The following is a 17,521-nucleotide window of genomic DNA, read 5'->3' as shown; positions in this document are numbered from 1 at the left end:
TATATGTCATTGGTTGGAAATACAGTGAATATGATTGGTTGGATATATAGTTTTCTTGTCCTGGATGGAAAAACAGTGTATATGATTGGTTGGATATATAGTTTTCTTGTCTTGATTGGAAATACAGTGAATATGATTGGTTGGATATATAGTTTTCTTGTCTTGGTTGGAAATACAGTGTATGTGATTAGTTAGATGTATAGTTTTCTTGTCTTGGTTGGAAATACAGTATATGTCATTGGTTGGATATATAGTTTTCTTGTCTTGGTTGGAAATACAGTATATGTCATTGGTTGGATATACAGATTTCTTGTCTTGGTTGGAAATACTAGTACAGTATATGTCATTGGTTGGATATATAGTTTTCTTGTCTTGGTTGGAAATACAGTATATGTCATTGGTTGGATATATAGTTTTCTTGTCTTGATTGGAAATACAGTGTACTTGATTAGTTAAATGTATAGTTTTCTTGTCTTGGTTGGAAATGCAGTGTATGTGATTGGTTGGATATATAGTTTTCTTGTCTTGGTTGGAAATACTAGTACAGTATATGTCATTGGTTGGATATATAGTTTTCTTGTCTTGGTTGGAAATGCAGTGTATGTGATTAGTTGGATATATAGTTTTCTTGTCTTGGTTGGAAATACAGTGTATGTGATTGGTTGGATATATAGTGTTCTTGTCTTGGTTGGAAATACAGTGTATGTGATTGGTTGGATATATAGTTTTCTTGTCTTGCTTGGAAAAACAGTGTATGTGATTGGTTGGATATATAGTTTTCTTGTCTTGGTTGGAAATACAGTTAATATGATTGGTTGGATAAATAGTTTTCTTGTCTTGGTTGGAAATACAGTGTATGTGATTGGTTGGATATATAGTTTTCTTGTCTTGATTGGAAATACAGTGAATATGATTGGTTGGATATATAGTTTTCTTGTCTTGATTAGAAATACAGTGTATGTGATTAGTTAGATGTATAGTTTTCTTGTCTTGGTTGGAAATACTAGTACAGTATATGTCATTGGTTGGAAATACAGTGAATATGATTGGTTGAATATATAGTTTTCTTGTCCTGGATGGAAAAACAGTGTATATGATTGGTTGGATATATAGTTTTCTTGTCTTGATTGGAAATACAGTGAATATGATTGGTTGGATATATAGTTTTCTTGTCTTGGTTGGAAATACAGTGTATGTGATTAGTTAGATGTATAGTTTTCTTGTCTTGGTTGGAAATACAGTATATGTCATTGGTTGGATATATAGTTTTCTTGTCTTGGTTGGAAATACAGTATATGTCATTGGTTGGATATACAGTTTTCTTGTTTTGGTTGGAAATACTAGTACAGTATATGTCATTGGTTGGATATATAGTTTTCTTGTCTTGGTTGGAAATACAGTATATGTCATTGGTTGGATATATAGTTTTCTTGTCTTGATTGGAAATACAGTGTATGTGATTAGTTAGATGTATAGTTTTCTTGTCTTGGTTGGAAATACTAGTACAGTATATGTGATTGGTTGGATATAAAGTTTTCTTGTCTTGGTTGGAAATACTAGTACAGTATATGTCATTGGTTGGATATATAGTTTTCTTGTCTTTGTTGGAAATGCAGTGTATGTGATTAGTTGGATATATAGTTTTCTTGTCTTGGTTGGAAATACAGTGTATGTGATTGGTTGGATATATAGTTTTCTTGTCTTGGTTGGAAATACAGTGTATGTGATTGGTTGGATATATAGTTTTCTTGTCTTGGTTGGAAAAACAGTGTATGTGATTGGTTGGATATATACTTTTCTTGTCTTGGTTGGAAATACAGTTAATATGATTGGTTGGATATATAGTTTTCTTGTCTTGGTTGGAAATACAGTGTATGTGATTAGTTGGATATATAGTTTTCTTGTCTTGCTTGGAAAAACAGTGTATGTGATTGGTTGGATATATAGTGTTCTGGTCTTGATTGGAAATACAGTGTATATGATTGGTTGGATATAGAATCATATTCAAAACAGTGTAGCTGTGGCCATTGATTGACAACCTTAAATTATCCCATTGACTGGGGCAGATTATGTGAACGTTTGTCTGTAACAACCGCTGCTCACTATGTACTTGTTAAAGGCACTTAAACTGTGGGGTCACAAAAGGTTCTCAACACCTAAACAAAGAAATTTGAAAAACTAATCAGGAATAACACGATGTTTTGATTTATATCAACAATATAAATCAAAACATAAAGTTATTCCTGATTATTTTTCGAACTATTTTAATATTAAAGGCGTTAAGAACCTTTGGTGACCCCACAGTTTAAATTCTATAATAAGTAAGTAGTGAGCAGTTGTCGTTGCATACACACGTTCACCTAATCTGCCCCAGTCAATGGGATACTTTAAGGTTGTCAATCAATGGCCACAGCTACACTGTTTTGAATATGATTCTATAGTTTTCTTGTCTTGGTTGGAAATACAGTGTATGTGATTGGTTGGATATATAGTTTTCTTGTCTTGGTTGGAAATACAGTGTATGTGATTGGTTGGATATATAGTTTTCTTGTCTTGGTTGGAAATACTAGTACAGTATATGTCATTGGTTGGATGTATAGTTTTCTTGTCTTGGTTGGAAATACTAGTACAGTATAAGTCATTGGTTGGATATATAGTTTTCTTGTCTTGGTTGGAAATGCAGTGTATGTGATTGGTTGGATATATAGTTTTCTTGTCTTGGTTGGAAATACTAGTACAGTATATGTCATTGGTTGGATATATAGTTTTCTTGTCTTGGTTGGAAATGCAGTGTATGTGATTGGTTGGATATATAGTTTTCTTGTCTTGGTTGGAAATACTAGTACAGTATATGTCATTGGTTGGATATATAGTTTTCTTGTCTTGGTTGGAAATGCAGTGTATGTGATTGGTTGGATATATAGTTTTCTTGTCGTGGTTTGGAAATACTAGTACAGTATATGTCATTGGTTGGATGTATAGTTTTCTTGTCTTGGTTGGAAATGCAGTGTATGTGATTGGTTGGATATATAGTTTTCTTGTCTTGGTTGGAAATACTAGTACAGTATATGTCATTGGTTGGATGTATAGTTTTCTTGTCTTGGTTCGAAATGCAGTGTATGTGATTGGTTGGATATATAGTTTTCTTGTCTTGGTTGGAAATACTAGTACAGTATATGTCATTGGTTGGATATATAGTTTTCTTGTCTTGGTTGGAAATACTAGTACAGTATATGTGATTGGTTTGATATATAGTTTTCTTGTCTTGGTTGGAAATACTAGTACAGTATATGTCATTGGTTGGATATATAGTTGTCTTGTCTTGGTTGGAAATACTAGTACAGTATATGTCATTGGTTGGATATATAGTTTTCTTGTCTTGGTTGGAAATACAGTGAATATGATTGGTTGGATATATAGTTTTCTTGTCTTGGTTGGAAATACAGTGAATATGATTGGTTGGATATATAGTTTTCTTGTCTTGGTTGGAAATACAGTGTATGTGATTAGTTAGATGTATAGTTTTCTTGTCTTGGTTGGAAATACTAGTACAGTATATGTCATTGGTTGGATATATAGGTTTCTTGTCTTGGTTGGAAATACAGTTGATGTGATTGGTTGGATATATAGTTTTCTTGTCTTGGTTGGAAATACTAGTACAGTATATGTCATTGGTTGGATATATAGTTTTCTTGTCTTGGTTGGAAATACAGTGAATATGATTGGTTGGATATATAGTTTTCTTGTCTTGGTTGGAAATACAGTGTATGTGATTAGTTAGATGTATAGTTTTATTGTCTTGGTTGGAAATACTAGTACAGTATATGTCATTGGTTGGATATATAGTTTTCTTGTCTTGGTTGGAAATACAGTGAATATGATTGGTTTGATATATAGTTTTCTTGTCTTGGTTGGAAATACAGTGAATATGATTGGTTGGATATATAGTTTTTTTGTCTTGATTGGAAATACAGTGAATATGATTGGTTGGATATATAGTTTTCTTGTCTTGGTTGGAAGTACAGTGTGTATGTACTTGATTAGAAGTATAGAGTGTATGTACTTGATTGGTAGAACAGTCTAAGTACTTGTTTGGTAGAACAGGGTTTGTACTTGATTGGAAGTACAGTGTTTACGAATTGATTGGAAGGGCAGTGTGTATGTACTTGATTTAAAATACAGTGTGTATGTACTTGATTGGAAATGCAGTGTGTATATACTTGATTTGAAGTACAGTGTGTGAATGTACTTGTTTGTAGGTAGTGTGTATGTACTTGATAGGAAGTACAGTGTGTATGTTCTTGTTTGGAAGTACAATGTGTATGTACTTGTTTGGAAGTACAGTGTGTATGTACTTGATTGGAAGTATTGAGTATATGTACTTTTTTTAAAAGTATATAGTATGTATGTGATTGGAAGTAGTGTGTATGCACCTTATAGGAAGTACAGAGTGTGTGTACTTTTTTTTAAAAGCATATAGTATGTATGTGATTGGAAGTAGTGTGTATGCACCTTATAGGAAGTACAGAGTGTGTGTACTTGAATGAAAGTATAGTGTGTATATTCTTGTTTCGAAGTATTGTGTGTATGCACTCAATAGAATTTATAGAGTGTATATAATTGTTTGGAAGAATAGCGTATGTACTTGATTGGAAGTATAGAGTGTATGTTCTTGATTGTTAGTACAGTGTGAATGTACTTGATTAGTATATCAGTGTGTATGTGCTTGATGAGTAGTACAGTGTGTATGTACTTAATTGGTAGTACAGAGTGTATGTACTTTTTTGGAAGTATAGAGTATGTGTTTGATAGGAAGTAGTGTGTATTAAATTAATAGTAAGTACAGTGTATATGTACTTGATTGGGAGCAGCGTATATGTACTTGAGTAGAGTGTATGTATTTTTTGGTAGAACAGTGTGTATTCCCTTTTTGAAGTAGAGTGTATGTACTTAATTGATAGTACAGTGTGTATGTACTTGATGAGTAGTAAAGTGTGTATGTACTTGATAGGTAGTACAATGTGTGTATTTGATTGGTAGTAGTGTGCATGTAATTGTGTAGTAATAGTGTGTATGTACTTGATTGGTAGTAGTGTGTATGTACTTGATAGGAAGTACAATGTGAATGTACTTGATTTGAAGTATAGAGTGTGTGTACTTGATTGGAAAGTAGTGGCTATGTACTTTTTTGGAAGTACAGTGTGTATTTACTTGATTTGAAGTAGAATTTATGTACTTGATAGGAAGTATAGTGTGTATTTACTTCATTTAAAGTAGTGTGTATGTAGTTGATAGGTAGTTGAGTGTATATGTACTTGTTTAGAAGTACAGTGTGTATTTGATTGGAAGTATAGAGTATATGTACTTGATAGGTGGTACAGTGTGTATGCACTTGATTAGAAGTATATTGTGTGTATAATTGATTGGTAGAACAGTGTATGTACTTGATTGGAAGTAGTGTTATGTACTTAATAAGAAGTACAATGTGTATATACTTAAGAAGTACAGTGTATATGTCCTCAATTGCAAGTAAAGTGTATGTATGTACTTGATTGGAAGTAGTGTGTATGTACTTGATTGGAAGTAGTGTGTATGTACTTGATTGGAAGTAGTGTGCATGTACTTCATTAGAAGTACAGTTTGTATATTCTTGAGTGAAGGTACAGTGTGTATGTACTAACTCAAGTGATTGGTCTGACCATAGATTTTCACTTCTGTTCTCGTACTATGAAACATATTTTGTAAAATATTTCGGTTCTCTTTTACTGTATATCTTACAATTTACCTGTGTAGTGTGTACATTATTCTATTTGGTGGCATTCTAGGTTATGTTTTTTCTTTCTGAAATTGTTTAATATCTCACCCCTTATTTAATTGATTTTGCATTTACATTGTGTCATAGATCTAATTTATTCGTTCAGTGTATGTTCACTTGTGCTAATATGTCTTTCGGGCCAATTCAATATTTTTTAGCGAGTCTTTCTATGTTGAGATGTTACACTGTTTCAGGTAAGGGTGAAGATTGGTAATGTTTAAACCCACTGTATTTGTTTGCACCTGTCCTAAGTCAGGAAGTCTTGTTTTTGTATATGGAAGAGTCATTAGACTGTTGTTATCCCTTTTAAATGATTTTACACTAGTCATTTGGGGTTATTTTATAGCTTGCAGCATTAATTTGATCATGAGAAACATAGAATTTTGATTGGCTGAACACGAATTTCTTCCTTGGACCACCCTTGGACACAGTTCAAAATCATTACATATCATCATATTTTTCGTGAAGATTTTCACAAAATCATGTTTTAGAGGGTTTTTCACGATTACGATCGTGCAATCGTGACAAAGGGTCAAAATCGTGTAATACACGCCTAAATTGTGAAAGTTGGCAGGTATGCTTGCTGTTCGGTGTGAGCCATGGCTCCTTGTTAAAGACTTTACTTTGACCTAATAAAGGTTTACTTTTACAAATTTTTGGCTTGGATGGAGAGTTGTCTCAATGGCACTCATACAACATCTTATTAATACTATGAAAGGCATATAATTCTAATTCAATGAAATTCACAGGTATAGCACCATTTAATGTACATTTTTATCTCTTTACAATTACATCAAATACATGTATGTACAATATATCACTAAAAATTATATCAATGATTACTGAAAATGTAGAAAATCTATTACACATGAGAAATAAAACACACATTAGGTTCATTTTTGCACCAAAGAAAAAATAACTTAATACACTGTATACAATGTCAATGGTTTAAGTGAGATATATATAATGAGATCTGAATTAAAGGAAGCAAGCACCTGTTGTAAAATGTTTTAACTTCTTTGGTTTTCTATGAAAAAGTGAAAAAGGATAGATTGATGAGAGAAGATTGTATAAGAAAGGTAAGCAAGATTTGTCAGTTGTTACCTCTTCCTATTCCTAAAAATTATTTATCATGAGTTTAAAATAAATTGCTTATATCAGTATTTTGTACACATATATGCATGTTATTAAGCTCATTAAGGAATTATCCCCCTCCCTTTTCCCACTGGTAAAGTTATATATATGTCTATTTCTCTAGGTTCACAAAATACCATTATCGTTTGAGATTCAAATTGTCTAATATGCAAAATGTGTATAGGGATTAGGGAGTCAGGGACCACATTTTGTTTTTATATAGGGTTCATTCTATTTAGTGATTTGTACCTACATGTTTTACATTCATTATTAACAATTAAGAAACCTGAAATCCTACAATTTTATCGGTGGAAAGCACTTTTCTATATACCTTTTATAATTTACACAGATCTAGAAACCTTCAATAAATTGTAATGAATTATTTGTAAATCAATAATTCTTTCTTTCTGACGTATTTATATTAATTTGGTAATGTACAGTAAAAAAAACTTCCAATTAAAAGAAAACTTGACATATATTTGTTTTTCATTTTATTTTGAGGAACTTCATTTATTATTTTAGGACATGTGTTTTGTAATGAAATGGGACTTTTTAAAAATAAGTTTATGAAGATTATATCCTACAAACCTTTTTATTTTTTACCAGTAGAAGTTTCTTCTTAATTGTAATATTATTCCAAAACATTTTTACCAGTAACATTTACTGAAATTAAGTTAAAAATGCAATTTTCAACATAGTAAAAAAATGTGCAAAATGTAGGTCACAGGGACCTAATTGTTTTAAAATATAGGTTATATTGTAGAAACAAGTATTTTGTTCATGTGTAATAAAATCAATGGCAATCCCTCTGTATCATCCATCCATCATTATATTAACTTTAGTCATGGTTGCACATATATTTTCAAACCCCAACAGAATGAACTATATAATAAAGAGTATGTGATATGGCTTTTCCAATATCAGCCACTGTGCCAACCCTCAACAAATTATTTCCCTGGAGCACAGCTTTCAGGATAATGTGTGTCTTGGATTAATACAGGTTTGATTTGAAAAGCTAAATAATATTCTGTTTGTAAAATGTATTGTATGTTAAAAAGTAGATGCAATATAAAAGTATCGCTTATATAGAATTATTGGTTTCTAACAATGGAACCATTTATAAAAATTTGTATATTACTGAAGAAATAAATCCTGGTCAACATGACTGAGCTGCATCTATCGAAATGGACCTTATGCAAGTGCACATATATGTACATGTAAATGTATAAAATTGATTGACCTTGAAACATTATAAGTTGAAATAAAAGATAAGTTTTGATGTTTTATAGGGTTGTTATAACAAGTCAATTGTCAAAAACTTACAGACGTTGCATAGAGATTTGTTCAACCCAAAATAGGTTTAATGATGTATTAATATTCATTTGCATAAGGTCAATTTCTATCCAACACAGCTGACATATTGTTGTATTATACATGTTATATAGTGAAACATCACTTTCTGAAACTGGTTCCTGAGAAACAGACTTAAAACAAACGAACCCAATCTGGCTTGACATGTACAGCTACACATATAAAAAGAAAATGGTTAATATATATTCATGATAATAGTCCAATTCACATTTGCCATTGGGCATAAAAAGCTGAAATCTTTTAAGTTAAAATATCTGTTTGTCATCAATGAAATGTTTGTTTCCCATAACAATTGTTTTCTATATGTATATATTTTTTGGTATTTTAATTACTATGGCACAAGTCCTGTTGACTGATGAATACATGATAGTTATACATATAAATTACAATAAAGATATCTATTGTTCATTGATTGTCACAATTCCTCTACTACATTTACAAAATACAAGTTTAGTTATTTTTTTTTTTATAGATATTGAAATCGTTCCGAAGCATTTCCTTGTGGTGTAATCTTGTAGCATCATACATGTCATAGAAGTCAAATTAATTAAACTATTTTAAATTTGTTATATTATCTACAGTGAATTACTTGAACTCAAGTATAGTCAAATAAGTGTAAATCTGTTTGAAATTTTGCTTTTTGTTAAATTATTGCTAGCCATGTCTGATGCTACTTGTGTAACTGTAAGTATTAATTTAAAATGGTTCTTAAACAAAGTTTAATTTTCGAAGATTTCATTACTAAATTCACATCATGAATCTAAAATTTTTGAGGATTTTCTATAAATTTAAACCAAAGTTAGTGCAGTGGTCATGAGAATGAGGTCATTGCTTCATACATGTCAAAGTGATGACCTTAAATATATCTAAATGTATATACAAGTTTTGAAAAGTATCTGAGTAATGCTGACATTTGAAGTCATGTTCAGATTTTAATGACTTATTTAAAATATTTAAATTAAACAGGGTTCAGAAAAGTGTTGTGAAATATGACAATCAATGAATTTACAACATGTTGTATAAAATAAATAAATAAAGTTCATAATCACAATAAACAATCACTACTTGTAGTCTTATGGTCAAAATACTGACCAATAAATGGCTTAGAAAATATTACAACCATATAGGATCACAATCAATATATATTGCTATCATTTTCCACAAAACAATGTCATTAAAAATGCATAAAATTTTCATAAAAAGTAAGAATGCTCCAGCATGAAAATAAATTATAAAAAAATGCATAAAAAAGAGAGGTTAAAAACTTATGTAGTTTTGTTAAAAAAAAAGAAGAATAAAACTACTGGTTTTCTTGTCTAATATTGAATTGTAAGTCAATATTTCAACATTAATTTCATAAAAAAAGCAGTATATAGAATGCTTTCAGTTCCTTATCAAACCTTTAAATCGTGTTTAGAAAATTTAATATATACATTTATCTAGCATTTTTACCATCTTGAACATGTTGAAAAAAAGTACAAAATTTTGAAATTAATAACTAAAAAACACTTTCTGTGCTTCTAACAAATGTCTAGGAATAGTCCTGTCAGTTGAAAATCAATTTTGTAAAATCAATTTTAAAATGATATTTATCAAATTTTAAAAACAAATGAAATTGCAATTGATATTCATTGCAAAAATATTCAGATATAGTTTGTACCTGTCAAAAGGATTGTCTTACATGTAGTTTTATAAAATCATTTCTCTAAATTACTGTATCAGTTTTCATGATCATACTGAAAATTAATTGCTTAATAATATATATTACACACTGGTTTCTTTTTTGGACTTTTTAGACTTTGCCCCCTGTAACACCCATACATCATGCCCATAATAATCATTATCATCAGAACTTGTCGTAGAACTATCATCGTCTTCAATCATGGGACCGTACTCTGCATAACGATTAATACTGTTAGAAGATTTGGTTTGCCGATCTATTAGTCCTTTGGATATAAGTTTCTCCTTTACCCTTTCACTGTAACTATGATTCACATAAACATAAGGTATTGCTTTATTATTTTTTGATTGATTTTTTTCCTCGTCCCAATCAAGTGACCTTGGTTTAGGTAAACCTTTGTGCCGAGAATGTCTTTTGTGATTATGATCACGTCTGTGATGTCTCCGATAAGACGAGTGAGAGGCAGGCTCAGAATTATGATCCGAGTCATTCCCACGAAATTTTCTAAATTGTAATTGACTATCAGAGTCAGGCGAATGGATGATACCATTGAGAGGTTTAGTATCTGTCAGATCACCATTAGGAGTCTTAGTATGTATTGGTGTCGGAGATTGATAACTTGGAGGCGACACTGATTGGTAACCCGATGGCGACAGAGATTGATACCCCGGAGGTGACAGAGATTTTTGCTTTGATGTCGGTTCATTAGGAATTCGTTGATGAACTTCCTGTATGAAATTGTCATGGTTACGATGATTACGTGCACTATGATCAGAACCTCCTGATAATGACCTACGAATACTAATTGGGTTCTGAACTTCGGCAATGTTATCATCAATTGCTCCGTATTGTTTATAAGTACAATCTCTCGTTATCTTATTATTATTGCAGTTAAGATTATTCCCAGAAGGCATTGTTTTTTGTTCCTCACTCTGACATGATTCAGTAATCTGACTCTGTCCATCGAAATCACGCATGCGTTGGACGGATCCATTTCTCTGCATATCTTGCACAGGACTATATGGTTTGACACCCTTGCCTTGTTTGGGTAGTGTATTGTTTTTAGGGTGTACTGGAGTAAATGCACTAGGATGAGATTTAGTTCCTAATGAACATGAACTGGGACATCGATTAGTACTTGTGACTTGTGACTCAGGATATGACGTGACACTACAACACTGACTCCCAGGACCAGGGGAACTGTATCCCATATTTGATCCCACATTAGACCCTCCTACTGGAGGTATCTGGTTTCTGTGTAATGGCAATAGTGAAAAGTAGGGAGCCTGATATGGCATGCCATTTGGTGGTTGAATAGGCTGACAATACATTCCTGGAGAAAAATTGATTGGTGATGTTGGTTTACTATTCAAACCATTCCTTGGTTGTATTTGAATTTCAATACTTAGATGTGTGTTTGTATCACTAATATTTCCATTACACATTTTGTTTGGCCTGCCGGCCTCAGATCCTGAGAAATAATCAGTAGCACTGCCACTGAAGTTTTTAAACATATCTTTGGTTATTACTTTAGAATGGTGCCTTTTTTCCCAGAAGCGTTTGGCAGCCCCATTTTGCTTTGGGTTATAAAATACTTGTGGGTTTTCAGGAACACTGGTCACTGATCCATCAGTCACTGAATTAACGGGCACCAAACTGATGAGAGATTTATCCTTGAATGTCTTGTCATTCTCTTCCTGAGTAATGTTGTAATGATGATTTATAGGGACAGACGATTCACCAGTCCCTTTCGATACACTTCCATTAGGAACATCTAACTGGTTAGGCACATGAAAATCCATGTCATATACTAAAGGCTGATCACACAGGAAGAATCGCTTCCAACTGGAGCAGGAATCTTTACGCGACAAACAAAAATAGGACAACATAAAAATCCCAAATAGGGCACAAGTAAATGCATATAAATAACTAAATATATCTTCTTGATAAGGAATCCATAATTTAAATGGTTCCGCGACAGCAATGGCACCGCAAACCCAGAATAACATATATAACAGAAGTATTCCAACCACAGAATATAATTGTGATTTAGGTTGTTTCTCCTGGTCCATTACACTTGATACTGTTGACTGGGTATCAGACATATCCTTTGTTTGTGCCATTCTAATTGGCGTTAAAGCTTCAATCTCAGTGGTGATCTCATCTGTATTGTGATTTAATTCTATGTCATGAGTTTCATCAATATCTGTTGTGATCACATTAATTGTTTCTGGTTTTATGTCTTGTACAACACATGCAATACGTAAAAAGAACACAACATCGAAAAGCACCAATAAAGCTACTGGACCATAAAAAGCACCCAAACTAGGATCCCATTGTAGGAAACAGCTGAAATGAAAATGAAATATTGTTTAATATCATATAAGCTTTTCTGCATCTTATATAAACATGTTCAATTTTATAATACTTTATCATATATAAACTCCAGTTTGATTTATGCAAGCCTCTTCAGAATTCCCCCCCCCCCCCCCCCCCCCCCCCCCCCCTCAAAGTGGGTTCTTAATGAACAGTCATTCGGGCGTGACATAATTTATTGAATGACGTCATTGTTTGGAATGTGACGTCACAAACGTCGAGTTTTCATATTTCTGACACAAGAAATGCAACTATAAAAAAGAACTCAATGAAATACCCTAAAAAACAAACAAAACAAAAATTATTTTTAAAACAACAGCACGCAAATTGTAAAGTTACCCATGTGCTTAGGATGAGTAATCGAGCCGCAGTTCTTTTAAAGCTTTTAAAACAAGAAAAAAGAAGAAATGAAGGTAACCCAGGTGCTAGGTATCAGAAAGCAGTTCATATAGGCCGAGTTCACTTGAAACTCTCAAGTTAACTTTACTTACTCTCAACTTTCAACAAAACGATTTTACTTGAACCAGTCGAGTTAACCCCTCGTACCTTGGTTCCAACCCTCACCGAACCAGGGTTAAACTCGAGAAACTCTTGAATAACGTCAAACCAATGAGAATATTTCATTTTTTATGCTTGGTCAGGGCCTTACACTTGAGTTGCTTAGAGTTGTTCCGAATATCAACTCTAGTGCGTTCACTTGATAATCTATTAACTCTAAAGTCGATTGAAGAGTTTCAAGTGAACTCGGCCATATACTCTCCTGTTGTAATATATGAAAAGGCGTATAAAACATGGCAAAATCCTTATCACATGCTGTATCACCCTCGGGCCTAAAGGCCCTCCGGCTGATATTGGTATCTCGGGATGATACGGCATATGTATATTATTATTTATTCTCTATGTAATAATACTCCATGTATTTATGAACTGTCGATATACACATATGCTTTGTAAATAGATTTAAGTTAAAAGAGCTCATAATTTTAGCCATTATACTTGAAATACTGCAAGAATAATATCTTTCATTATTTGAGATATTTGTTTTCTTACCAATTTAAAAGAAAAAGATAATCACTAAGGGGAGATAATCCTTGATAAAAAGATTTTTAGAATTTTTTTTGGTTATTTTTATCTCATCTATATATATATATCCTAGTTTTTTTTCTTGTTCCATTCATGATGCCGTTAATGTACAGATTTTTTCCCATAAAGTTAAAGATGGCCGTGTTAACATGATGCTTATTCCAGTAATTTTAACACCTAACAATGTGATAATTTCTTTTTTTGGAAAGATATTATCCCATGAAACATGTCTATTGTTCTAGTTGAATTGACTTGTTTGAAGATATATACTTACTAATTAGAGTCTGCATAATGATCTAAACTGATAGCAGCTGTAATGCCACATACAATGATGGGTACACCGTACCCTAGGAGGTAGAAGCGTAACATAGGCTGAGGAGGTAACGGCATGTTAACTGGGTCAGGAGGAGGTGCTGGTGGCTTGTCAGATTTGGTAAACTTCTTTAACAGATTGCTGAAAAACAATGATTAAAAATACAAAATCTATATGTGAAAGTGATGATATTAACAAATAAACTGACTGCAGATTAAGTGTTTCTGAGTGATAAATTCTAAGTGTTTTTGAGTGATAAATTCTAAGTGTTTTTGAGTGATAAATTCTAAACTTCTTGATAGCTTTTAACAAGCAAACACATGTTTTGCAAAGTTAAGTTTTTGGCAATTCTTTCTATTGCTAATTTTAATCAAATAAATAGTTTCAAGGTTCAAAATAATACTTCCCTAAAGTTCTTTATTTAAAACCATAGATATACAGACAGCAAATGACTAATTCATGTTGAACATGACAATCATTAGTTATTTATTTATTAAACTCCCATATGTATAACACATTTGTAGCAGCTATCACATGAATATCAAAGATTTATGGTTAGCATTAACGCTGGATGCTACCTTCTATTATATTGTAGGTCTGTCAACAATCTATTGCCCAAGATTTGAAATTTGTTACAAAAAATGCAAACCATCCGCCTCCCCCTATAATTTTTTTGTTTGTTTGTTTTTTGGAAACCCCTTTTGAGAATTTACCCCAAGACTCAATCCCATCCTCCCCTTTGAAGTATGGAACCTTGAAGTATAATTTCAGAGAGATCGATACACTTAAACACAAGTTATTGTCTGGAAACTGGAAAAATGCTTGTTTTTGGCCCCTCTAGGTTGGGACCATCATCCCCAAAATCAATCCCAACCTTCCTTTTGTAGTATTGAAACTTCTTGAAAAAATTTCATAGAGATACATTCACTTAAACTAAAGTTATTGTATGGAAACCAATGTGCCTTTAGACGACGACGACATCATACCATTTTACGATCCCAAATTTTGGTTTGCGGTCGTAAAAAAAGTATTTTGTTGTTGCAGTGAGAATAGAAGATCTATCCTTGATCCTGGTATGGTTGTTGGTTTTGAAATCAACTGTTCATATTTCTAAACATCTAAAGGCATGACTGATCAAATGTTAAGATCACCAGCAGTAGCTGACTTTCCCTGTTGATGATTGCATAATCTCATGTGAATATGTCTAGAAAGGTTTTCACATTATTTGATGGTGATCTATATAAAAATGTTAAATCTTGAAGTAAGATCTGTATAAATATATTAATTATTAAAGAAGCCATTTCTATAGATTTTGGCTTTCAAATATTTTAGCATCAAGCATCACTGAAGATGCATACAATCCATTCATTTATTTAAATCTTGATGTATATAAATACTTACTAAGCTGTGATAGTCACCCAGAACATGGCACATAGCGTTAAGTAATGTATAAATATTCCAACAATCTGGCATGCTAGATAATGGTCCATTCTTTTAACCCCCATTGTAAAAGTTATAATAAGTAGTAGAGAACTAATACAAATATTAATGACTGAATGCTTCATTTTCTTTGGCACATTTATAAATCTGAAAAAAAAAGATAATACTATTATTAATCATCATTTTAAAAGAATTAATCAATTATTTTTGTGAAAGGCCTAGATGAAAAACTCAATCATATACAAATTCTAATTACACATTATTTTCAAACGTAATTTATTTACGAATTGAGTTAACAAGTTTTTTTTAACTTATTTTCTAGATTACATTAGATTTTTTTCAAATTCTAGGGTTGCAACTCCAAACAATACTCAGATACAATGTATAGAAGCTTGATATGAATATATATTCCCCAATTCTTTAACCACCTTTTCCATATCAAACATATATGTTTTTTTATTAGATTTATCACAAGGTTTGTTCTTATATGAGCAACACAATAAGTGCCATATGTGGAGCAGGATATGTCTACCATTCATGAGCACAGGAATCCTAGTTTTGGTGAGGTTTGTGTTGCTCAGTTTTGGTGGAGTTTGTGTTGCTCAGTTTTGGTGGAGTTTGTGTTGCTCAGTTTTCTATGTTTTGGTGAGGTTTGTGTTGCTCAGTTTTCTATGTTGTGCTTTGTATACTATTGTTTATCTTTTAATCATTTTTCATTTTTAGCCTTGGCATTGACAATTCTGTTTCAACTAATGAGTTTAAGTATCCCTTTGGTATCTTTGACACTCTTTTGTACTATATCGGTGATTTTTTCTATCACAGTTTTTCCTATGCATTCAAAAGATGTTTTAATGCGGTTGGTTTTGAATTGTTTATTTTTCATCCATGTTCGATTCTGCACCATTTTCTGTGAATTCAAAGACAGCTGGCAATACCTACCAAAAACATGATACATATGTGCAATGTCTGCCTGAAACATGAAACATATGTGCAGTACCTACCTAAAACATGATACATATGTGCAGTACCTACCTAAAACATGATACATATGTGCAGTACCTACCTAAAACATGATACATATGTGCAGTACCTACCTAAAACATGATACATATGTGCAGTACCCACCTAAAACATGATACATATGTGCAGTACCTACCTAAAACATGATACGTATGTAACAATGACTGCCATTAGACAGAGAATACACACACAGCTTCCAACATATACTGCTGGTTTCATTAAGTGTAACATTTTAAGTAAACCCAAATCATCAGCAACGTGTTCCTGAAAGTAAATAATCAACTTTAAATAGTGTAATATACAAAAGGCAGTGATCAAAACAAGATTTACTATTTATAAAGCTTTATAAATTTACCAGTTAATATATCATTACGTCAATATTGTATATTTTTTGTACAATGTTATATGCTTGTAGATGAACATTCAGTTTGAAATTCTGTTTTCAATTGTTGACCATCACTTGGTAGTATGTTTGTTAACCTATATTTATTTGAAATCTAATTAAAGGTATATTAATCCAAGAAGTTAAGTCTAATTAAAGGTATATGGATCCCAGAAGTTATGCATATTTGTGCAGTCAAACATGAAACATATATAGTGCAGTGACATGTTGACAGTTGTCTATGACATAAATCAATATAATTATGTTCATGCCGTTGACATTCATTAAAGGATACTATCATATTGTGTTGACTTTAATTTTGCAATATCTGTATATAAGAATTGTGTGATGGCTACTTTTTCTCTGTCGAAGCAAAACTGATATCTTGTTGATATGAAATAATAAGCAATGAATTCTTTCAGCTGAACTTGATTGGTGAATAATGGATTTCTCTGATGTAACCCATTCATGAGTGTCCCAAGTTTATTCTAATCAAAGCACAGACTGATTTTTCATTTTAATCCAAGTATTTGATTGAAGTAATCCATGAAAATTTGAGAATTTATAATAACTGTTTGGAAACACGCTCTATTTATTATGATAACCAGGTCCATGCGTAAATATCTGCCTACCCTGTCAACCTATGGATTTTAGCTATCTGTCTACCCTATGTACTTGTTGGTCCTGTCAAACTTATCTTTCTTATTACCGCAACACATCAAATGATAGCCATAACAAAATTAAAAAAAAAAATGTGTTTCAATAATTTTAACAGAAACTAATTGTCCCCACTTCCTACTTGCATCATTAATTCGACATCAGAAATTGAAAAATTGAGAATACATATTCACATCTGTAAATCCCCCTTGCAAAAAAGAACAAATATAATGATACTCTGATTCTTTC

At 32.0% G+C, this 17,521-nt stretch overlaps 1 protein-coding gene across 1 annotated transcript in view; it reads right to left on the bottom strand.

Moving 5' to 3' along the window:
* Positions 1-6,557: 6,557 nt before the first annotated feature.
* Positions 6,558-17,521, bottom strand: part of LOC139521168 (adhesion G protein-coupled receptor A3-like) — a 72,206-nt gene continuing 61,242 nt past the window's right edge. Inside the window, exons 14-18 of the mRNA XM_071314475.1 lie at positions 16,370-16,497; positions 15,175-15,360; positions 13,735-13,914; positions 7,593-12,350; positions 6,558-7,398 (exon numbers count right to left, since the gene is read on the bottom strand). Coding sequence (XP_071170576.1) covers positions 10,085-12,350; positions 13,735-13,914; positions 15,175-15,360; positions 16,370-16,497 — 2,760 coding nt within the window. The 3' untranslated portion in view covers positions 6,558-7,398; positions 7,593-10,084. The remainder of the gene's footprint in view (positions 7,399-7,592; positions 12,351-13,734; positions 13,915-15,174; positions 15,361-16,369; positions 16,498-17,521) is intronic.

This window comes from Mytilus edulis, chromosome 4 (assembly GCF_963676685.1).
Source record: "Mytilus edulis chromosome 4, xbMytEdul2.2, whole genome shotgun sequence".
Taxonomy (NCBI): Eukaryota; Metazoa; Mollusca; class Bivalvia; order Mytilida; family Mytilidae; genus Mytilus; species Mytilus edulis.
Note: the sequence above shows the minus strand (reverse complement) of the source record. Positions and strands in the feature narration are given on the sequence as shown.